The 9,989-nt window shown below is 41.1% G+C and overlaps 1 protein-coding gene across 1 annotated transcript in view; it reads right to left on the bottom strand.

Annotated features, from left to right (window-relative positions):
* Nucleotides 1-9,989, bottom strand: part of MEIKIN (meiotic kinetochore factor) — a 28,213-nt gene continuing 18,224 nt past the window's right edge. Inside the window, exons 11-14 of the mRNA XM_075009905.1 lie at nucleotides 9,162-9,245; nucleotides 7,180-7,308; nucleotides 6,680-6,827; nucleotides 1-258 (exon numbers count right to left, since the gene is read on the bottom strand). Of these exons, the coding sequence (XP_074866006.1) occupies nucleotides 212-258; nucleotides 6,680-6,827; nucleotides 7,180-7,308; nucleotides 9,162-9,245 (408 nt within the window). The 3' untranslated portion in view covers nucleotides 1-211. The remainder of the gene's footprint in view (nucleotides 259-6,679; nucleotides 6,828-7,179; nucleotides 7,309-9,161; nucleotides 9,246-9,989) is intronic.

Below are 9,989 nucleotides of genomic sequence, written 5' to 3'. Positions count from 1 at the left end.
ACAATTGTTTAAACAAAATCACCAGGAACTTACTCAAGACATGCACTAACACACGATTTCAAGTGATGCCACAACTGACAGCTGCAGCTAACATACTACACTGCATAACACCAGTTACACTTCTGTGAACTTTCTCTCATTTATCCCGATCATATACTTCTATCCATTACAGTGGGACCTTGAATTTGTATCCTGAAGAAAACCAAACAGCTCATCCATGGTCACTGTAGATCCAATTTTTGACACTTGTGATAACATCTGAAAAATAATTTAAAAAGTAAAAATAATTTATCATGTGTAAATTGTCTTAGTCCAACAGATTCTTTAGTCAGTCTGCAGCACAAAGGGTATGTAAAGTCAGCCCTCTGCTGAATGGTGGCAGAGGTCTTACAGGACAGCTTCCCATTAGAGGAGAAATCAGTGATGCAAAGTTTGGCTATATCCTTAATACAGCTTATTAATTTTACATTGTGTGAACCAGCCCTTGACAGAGGCGGTCACAAACAGCATGCACACAATCTCTTAAAAATTTCAGCCAACAACATTTCAGGAAGCAACTGTTTCAAGAACTGACCAGTTTGAAAGATTAAGGAATACAGTAAATTCCCTGCATGGTGACAAGTATCAGAGAGGTAGCAGTGTTAGTCTATAGCTTCAAGAGCAAGAAGTCTTGTGGCACCTTATAGATTAACATATTGTGGAGCATAAGCTTTCGTGGGCAAAGACCCATTTCATCAAATGCATGATACTCATCTGATGAAGTGGGTCTTTGCCCATGAAAGCTTATGCTCCAAAATATTTGTTAGTCCATAAGGTGCCACAAGACTTCGTTGTTCCCTTTTATCTCTTGCCACAGCTCCTCCAAAGACAATATTGTATAAGGTATTTCTCCAAAGAAATAGTACTCACCCCAATAATGAGATCTTGCAAGACCACATGCAACTGCACCATTTGGTGACTCAACCCACCAGTATTTAAAATTTGTACAACTATTGTTCTGCAAACATTTTCCCTAAAAGTTATAGATCCGAAGTTCGGTCTTGCTCCTGCCCTTTTTAGTAAGTAGCTATTGTCTATGCACAGTAAATATTTCTCAGTGATTTCCATTACACACAGAAATGTACGTGCATGAGTCTTACATGGAAGTGCATTTCAAGGCTTGGTTCTGTTAGCTTAACAAGACAAATACCTGAGAAGACATGCCTGCAGTATCTTGAGTTTACTATCTTAAGTTTGCCTTTTATGTAGTTCCCAGAGGGCTGAACCTAGAGCCATTCTTCACACAGAATACACCAAACTAATTATCATCTACTCTATAGAACTACAATCAGAACCTTCAAAAAGTGACATTTAAAGAGGCAAGAGGATCAGGGAAACAGATGCACAGATGGAAGCACACAGTAGGAAAGTGGAAAATGAACAGAAAAATGGTATTTAAGCATTTTTGTACAGCTATTAGAAATCTGAACACCAATAGCATAAGGTTTTACTAAGTATATGGGTTACGTGTAATGCATTAAGTGAAACCATTACTTGAAGTTAAATGGCAGTTTAATACTTTCAGTTAGTAGGATCGGTTTAGTGCTCAGTACTGAGAGAACCTACCTTTAAGCATCCAGTTTTACAAGTCTTATATACAGCACAGCATTTCCTAAAACTTGTCTCTGATAGTGTTTATAATTTGAAATATTTCAATAGATGAGTTCTAAAACAGGGATGGGGAACCCACAGCCTGTGGTCCAGATCTGGACTGCAGCTTGTCTGGATCCAGACCCCAAGGCTCAGGGCTCCCCATCCATAGCATCTAACCCATGATAGGTGAAGAGCATGGAGCCTTGAGCCTCACGGGTCAGATCAGGCAACCTGTGGTCCAGATCCAGACCACAGGCTCTGTCGGGGGCTGGGAGGCAGGAAGCAGCTCTGGGCACCAGTATCGGTTCCTGCTTTTTTCCCCCAACCAGACAAAAGGGAAGCAGCAACAGCCAAGAGAGCCTGCCCAGAGGCTTGCTACTGCTGCTCCAGTTAGCCAGAATTCCAGCAAATCAGAACAGTAGATGGCTGTGCCTGGGAACAGTGGGAGGGGGCACAGAGCAATTTGCATCTGGGGGTGCTGCAAAGATAGCGCACCCCCATCACCCTGTTCCCACAGCCTCAGACAGCTCCTTTGCGCCCCTTTTCATCCCAGACCCCTCAACCCCACCTTGCTCCCTCCGTTCCACGCACATCTTCAAACCCTCCTGCACCCCTTCCTCTCACTTAGACATACACCCCCTCCCAGCCAGACTCCCACTCTTCTCCTATACCACCTTCCTGCCCAGATCTCCCACTCCAAGCCCACTCATGCACCCTCCCTCCCAGACCTGCCCAATTCCCAGCCTGCTACTGCACCTCCCCTCTGATGCAGACCCCTCCTACACAAATCATTTGGGCACCACAGAGAGGTTCTTGTTTTGTCTATTTGTTTTGCTTCTCACTTCTGTGGCCTCCATTTTTGTGGTACCCCACCCCTGTGCTAGAGGTACAATGAGAGAACGTGATACCCTGCAGACCATGAATAGGATGTTATGGAAAATGAGCATCTGAAGCTCATTCTACAAGATACTGAACACACTGAAGCCAATCAAGGAAACTTAGGCACATGCTTAATTTTAACCATGAGCATATTTCCACAGAAATCAATGCAGTCACATGCTTAATACCTTTGCTTCATTGGGAATATGACTGTATTGCAAGCTACGCATGTGTTTGAGTTAAATAAATAAAATAGAGCTAAAGTGCTCAGTCCAATACAGGACCAAGCCCTCTGTAAAGATAGCCAAGTAAGACTAATTTTTACCACCTCATCCAATGAAGTGTCTGGTGAATGAGTTTATAATTAACAGCAAATATTTTCCTAAAGATTGCACAAGTCTACTTCTGACCTGATCAACATTTGATTTCAGCTTTCAAAGTAAAGGCTACAGTGCAATCCCAGCATATCATCTTGCTAATGTTTCCCCTACAAGAGAGGGCTTAAAAAACCCTAGAACAGCAAACAAGCTCAGAATGCCCCTTTCTGCTCATGTGACTACGCAGTTAACAATGCTTTATAAATACTCCATTTAGAACTGGATCATATTATGTTTTACAACTGCCCCATTATGTCTCACCCAATGTTTAGTTACTTACTACCAGTTATTTTGGAATACGTTCTGCATTCTCCTAATGCTATTATGCACAGATGAAAAAAGCACACCTTTGTACTTCCATATCTATATAGAGAAGTAGCTATTGATAATTAACACATTTTATAAGCAGTTAGTTTAAATTCTAGATATCCAGGTACAGCAAATCCTGGAAATGCAGATCTGATTTGCGCTTAACTTGTATTAACACTAGTTAAGCACAACACAAAATCTTGCTCCCCCCCAAACCTAGCTCAACCCCCCCTGGCCCTGCTCACCACTTGCACATGGCTCCAGCTCACCCCCACCTGCAGCTCTGGCTCCAGCTCACCACCCCCACATGCAGCTCGGGCTCACCCTTGATCCCCGCCCCCCTCCCCCCGGTACAAACCCCCTGTGGGTTCACCACCCGAGCATGACTCCAACTCAAACCCCCGCACCATGCACAGCTCTGGCTCAACTCCATCCCCTGCAGCCCTAACCCACTCCAAGCTTAACTCCCAACCCCCAGCCCCACCACCTGGCTTAAGCCTCCCCAACTGCCCCCCCCACAACCTAGGATTTACCTTCCAAAAGGAGCTCCAGGTGCTCCTGCTGCTTCCCCAGCTGCAGAACATGCATTCCACCAGGGAAAAAAAGCCACCCTCCCCCCTCAACTGACACAAAATTCGCGTTATACGAGGGTGCATGGGAACACAACCCTTGCGTAAATTGAGACACTACTGTATTCTCGTAATGTGGCAAGATAAGCAATACAGGTTGAACCTCTCCAGTTCATCACTCACTCTTCCGGCAACATTTATAATCCGTCATGATTTTAGTGACCTAGACCACCATTTATCATAGATATGGTCAAGTTTCATATGGTCCCATAAAATTGGTTTACAGCCACCAGTCCTGGCTCAGTGTTCTGTGCTGCTATTTAACTGTAATTTACCCCTAAATGTCTTAACAGCTTAGCAGTGGAAGTGTTGGTAATGCTGCTAGACAATACTGACTCCGTGTGGTCTGGCACACTGGTCAAGTCCCGATGGTGCTGGACTGGACAGTGCCAAACGAGAGGTTCAACCTGTGCAACCTTTTGCATTACAAACTTCAACAAGCCATTTTGTGCTCTCTTATCTCTGGATTGAAGTTAAATAACAACGTAGTCTAAACGACCAACTAGCTATTAATTAGTTTTTCCTGAAAAAGTGTTTGAAAGAAAGGACAGTCTTCAAATGAGAAAAATGATTTAAGCCTAACTACTAAGCAGAAACATGCCATCCAGTGGCATGCCAAGAAATCTGCAAGTGAAAAGTTTGCAGTTATTAGTGAGCCCAATCGTGGAATACTACTTCCAGTTTTGGCATTCACGTTTTAAACAAAACGCTGATAAATTGGAAAGGGGGCCATAAAAATTGTTTGAGGGCTAGAGAAAATGCCAGGAAAAGGTGGAGGGGGGAAGTACTATTCATCTTGTCCAAAAGAATAGTAAGAGATGACTTGATTAGTGTGCAAGTACCTTAAGAACAACATAAGAATGGCCACACTGGGTCAGACCAAAGGTCCATCCAGCCCAGTATCCCGTCTGCCGACAGTGGCCAATGCCAGGTGCCCCAGAGAACGAGAACAGAAGACAATGATCAAGTGATTTATCTCCTGCCATGCATCTCCTGCCCTTGTACTGAAGGCTAGGGCACCATACTTTACCCCTGGCTAATAGCCATTTATGGACCTAACCTGCAAAAATTTATCGAGCTCTTTTTTAAACCCTAATAGAGTCCTGGCCTTCACAGCCTCCTCCGGCAAGGAGTTCCACAGGTTGACTGTGCGCTGTGTGAAGAAAAATTTCCTTTTATTAGTTTTGAACCTACTACCCATCAATTTCATTTGGTGTCCCCTAGGTTCTTGTATTATGGGAAAAGGTAAATAATTTTTCTATATTCACTTTCTCCACACCATTCATGATTTTATATACCTCTATCATATCGCCCCTCAATCGCCTCTTTTCCAGACTGAAAAGTCCCAGTCTCTCTAGCCTCTCCCCATATTTCCTCTCTACCTTCATGGTGAGAAGATGCGAGTTACTTCAGGACATTAATAGGGAAAGGCATAACAAGAACCCGTGGTTGAAAGCTGAAGCCAGACAAATTCAAATGAGAAATAAAACCCAAATATTTAACAGTGGGGGCAAATAAGCATTGGAACAAACTTAAGGGAAGTGATAGATGAACAGTTCTCTTAAGTCTTCAAAATTAAGACAAGGTCCCTAAAATAAAAAAAATCTAGTTTATTCTAAAAAGTTATAGGGCTCAGTACACAGATTAGAGTGAAAATACAACTTTCTGTTATAAACAGGGATTCAGACTAGCTGATCTAATGGTCCCTTCTGACTGTATAATACAAAATGCACATACTGAAGTATAATAGTTTAAAGTAAGCCATGACTTAAAGACACTCAAAACAATTTTCCTGGAGAAATTTCACTGTGATTTCCAGAGAAGTTGCTAAAGGAACATTATCACACCTTTGAAGACAGATCAGAACTGAGTGCCTTCAAATACTCATTCCACTACATAAATATCTTCACAATTCTTTAAAGTTCACACTTTGTGTCAACACTGTGAGAAGAGGTGTTGACTTAATTATTAAATTAAGCAGTTGGAGTACTGGGCTTTACATCTTCAGAACAATTTGCCTGTAAAGCAATAATACTATATGAATTAAAGGTAGCACGTAGGAACCCCAAGCCAGGATCAGGGCCAAAGAACCATAGACTACAGACAATTGTTTCTGCACTAGAGAGCTTGTGGTCTACGTGTTTGACAAGATACAAAATGACAAATAGGATGGAGGAGGAAGACGTTTAGCAAAAAACTAAAAGCCTCAGTTGACCACTATTTTAACCAGTGCTAGCCTATGATTTGTAAGCATGGCAAAGGTGAGTTTTAAGGAGGGATTCAGAAAAGCTATGGTGACAGCTTTATAAACAAAAAGTTTTATTCCCAGCCATACAGCAGCATAGGCCCAAAGCACAAGAGGCACTTAAACCATCAGAAAAGTAGGCAAATGAAGCTGGTATTATTGGAAGAGCAAAGGTGTGGTAGAGGATCAATGCCTTGAAGAGCATTTCAATGTCTCCTTCCTGTCTATTTTGGGGTGAAAAGTACCCAGGAGGACATGTATTCCTTGCAGGCAAACAAATATAGAAACTGCAACCATATGTAGCCTTTGCATGGAGGGCTTGGCCCAGTTAGTATATATGGAAATTTCTTAAATCCTCTCATGTTGTGCACCTAGAATGCACAGAAATTTCACTACACAGGTCTGAAAGGTTTAGAAGGAGGAAGAGGCTTCTCAAATGATTGAGAATTTTAATGCTTCACCCTGGCACCACTTTATTATAGTTTTTCCACCTTTCAGATACAGGAAAGGGGTTGCTTAAAACCAACGAAACACACACAAAACTATAACTTCCACATTTAAGCAAGTAATACTCTATTTGCCTAGGAAATGATTTTCTACATTGTTACCTTCAGGTCCTTCTGGAGGATACACTGTATTTCTGTTTATTGGAGTTCGGTGATCCATGGAGATGCCTGGTGATGTCTTTATAATAGAGCAGATTTCTTTGTTTTTTGTATTCAGTTTCTTGATTTGTGTCTCTTTGTGATGCACAGACTGAAGAGTGAAGCAGCTCCAGTTATATAACTATTTGACATGTAAGTGATCTCATGTACCTTCTTTAAAAGAAGCTCTTAGATCAGTAGGAGTTAGTTTGAAAAAAAAAAGGGGGTGGTGAAATAAAACCATTAAGGATTATAGATACCAAAAAAGCACATTACACTAAGATTATACTTGTACATTTAATGAAATGATGAACAGTCACCAAAATTGCAAGGTACTTTTAAAGTCAAGCATTTAAATAGGTCTATCATTAAATTCTAGTCAACTGTGTAGGATGCTGTAATACTTTAACAAATTCTATCACAAAACTATTTAGCCAGGACTATAAAGTTAAAAAAATTACAACCTGATTAATAGTTTTTTCATCTGAAGTCAAAGATGCAGGTGCAATTTCTTCTGAGTTTATATATGGTCCTGTTGTATTTAGAAATAAGTCTTCACCAAAAGAGGACTTGTGCACTGGTGACAAGTTAAACTACAACTCAACCAAAAACAAGCAATATCATTAGTGTTTATTTAAAATTCAGTGATTTACTGGTAAGGCAATAAGCAAAACTGTATTCAAATTGGCTAGATTCTGAGCTATGGCCTTGGTGAGAGGAGGATTAGGAATCAAACTTCCAAATCAATGAAGAGTTATCTATGACCTTGAGCAAATCGTAGGTATATCTACACTGCAGCTAGGATGAGTTTCCTAGCCCAGATAAACAGGTGGGCTCATGGGAGTGAAATAAAAACTGTGGATGTTGTGGCACTGGCAGAAGCGCAGGTGAGTCTTCTGAGCTCAAACCCACCCAGTCTCACAGGTCTGAGCACGGGCAGCTAGCTCACGCCCAGCCCCTGCCACAGCAGCCATTTTTATCATGGCAGCACAAGCTCTGCTAGCATAAGCCTAGGGTTGGGACTCTCCATCTCAGCTGCAGTGCAGACATATCTTTATGCTCCAATTTAGTACCCTAGGCTGTGTCTACATGGCCAAATTATCTCAAAATAATTGCAGTTATTTGAAATCACTTTGGCAGCATAAATGAAAAATTTGAAATAGCAGCTGTGCTATTTTGACTCCAGTAAACCTCATTTCCTGAGGAACACCACCTATTTTGAAAGAGACCATAATGGGCTCCAATGGCACTATTTTAAAATAGCTTTATGGACTTGGAAATGCTACTTCAAAACAGCTGGGTGCTATTTCAAAATGCATTTAGTGTCTCGATGCATTATTCCAAAATATCTTATTTTGAAAAAGGGCTGTTGTGTAGACATAGGCTCACTGTATAAAATGGCAACAATGTTAGTATTTCTCACATGGCTGATTAGGGTCAATAAATTTGAGCTTGTAAAGCATTTTCAGCAGAAAGAGCTTGTTGTATTATATCAACAGACATTACTCGAGAAAATCAGTACATCTTCACTCTGAATAATTTGGTTCCCAGAGACACTCCATTATACACAGGAGCATCTCTCTAAAACTGTGCAGTTTGTCTCACTTCATCTCATGTGTCCTGCACGAAGATAAAAATGAATGCATTAATCTAAGTAAAGGTTTTTGAAAATGCAATTCAAATATGGGTGGCATTTGTTTTCAACAAATATTTAAAATAAAATAAAGCTGATTTAGATAAACGTACATCTAACGTTCAACTTTCACAAGCTACTATTCTAAGAAACAGTTGATTAAATTTGCGGCACAATTGTTTGTAACTTAAAAACATGTAACAAGTCAGGCAATTGCATGCAAAAGTGATGCGTACGAATATTTGTATGTGTGGAACGCCTGCCATATAAGGAGAGATTAATAAAACTGGAACGTTTCAGTTGGAAAAAGATGATTGAAGGAGACATACCAGAGATCTATAAAATCATGACTGATGTTGAGAAAGTGTTTAAAACAAACAAGACCAAGTACTACTTCACACAATGCACAGCCCATGGGACTCTGTGCCAGAGGATGTTGTGAAAGCCAAGACTATAAACAGATTTCAAAGGAGATTTAGAAAAATTCATGGAGGATAGGTCCATCAATGGCTATTAGCCAGGATGGCAGGGATAGTGTCCCAAGCCTCTGTCAGAAACTGGGAATGGACTCCAAGAGACTGATCACTTGATGACTGCCCATTCTTCATTTCCTCTCAGGAACCCGGCATTAGCCACTGTCAAAAGACACAATACTGGGATAGATAGACCTTCAATCTGACCCACTGTGGCTGTTTTTATGTACATCATATTTTTTCCTGAACAGTCTCAGTTTATTGAAGATTAACTCTTTCAACTGTTTTACCATATTTAAAAAAAAACCAACAGTCCACACCCCAGTGTGTTGTACCTCACCTCTAATTTTTCTGGCTGAAAGCATGCTGTGCTTGTTAGCAATTGTCTACACTGTTTTGTGATCAACATTTCAGAATTCATTTCCTGTTTAGAAATATAAGAGGACAAACATCAAGAACAGTCTTGCAGTTTCCTTCATTTGTAATTTGTCATACAGTAGTCCCTCGAATTATGCGAGTGTTGTGTTCCCATGCACCCTCGTATTACTTGAATTTCACTTAAATCCGATGTGGGGGGGGAGTGGCTTTTCTTCCCCAGCTGAATGCTCATTCTACAGGCGGGGAAGCAAGAGCAGCACCTGGAGCTCCTTTTGAAAGGAAACCCCTGGGTTGGGGGGAGGCAGTTGGAGAGGATTAAGCCTGGCTGTGGGAAGGGGTTAAAGGGGGAGCTGAGCCAGAGCCACGTGCAGGGGACTTCAACCAGGGCAGGGGGTGAGTGATTTTGAGTTGCGCTTAACTAGCATTAATGCAAGTTGAGCACAACTCAAAATCATGCATTTCAAGGGCTTACTGTATTCTATTTCCTTTGTACAAAGTGGTACTTTCTGTGCTTCCATTAAAATTCTCAGAAGCCAATTTAAAAGGTGAGGTTATGGTTCATCCTAAATTCAGGTTACATTTGTTCTTGTATTCTTTAAATGAAAGCTTGGAACCAATTTACTGCAGTATAAAGGGATAAGATTTTACTTCCCAACCCCATCCTCAATGGTGAGATTAGATACTTCTTCCCTGTCTTATGATAGTAACAGTTATACTACTTCCCTGGATTCTCCAAATCATTCTAAATTTGGAAGCAAAGTAGAAGGCACTAGCTGTCAATATTAATGAC

This window comes from Carettochelys insculpta, chromosome 15 (assembly GCF_033958435.1).
Source record: "Carettochelys insculpta isolate YL-2023 chromosome 15, ASM3395843v1, whole genome shotgun sequence".
Classification (NCBI taxonomy): Eukaryota; Metazoa; Chordata; order Testudines; family Carettochelyidae; genus Carettochelys; species Carettochelys insculpta.
Note: the sequence above shows the minus strand (reverse complement) of the source record. Positions and strands in the feature narration are given on the sequence as shown.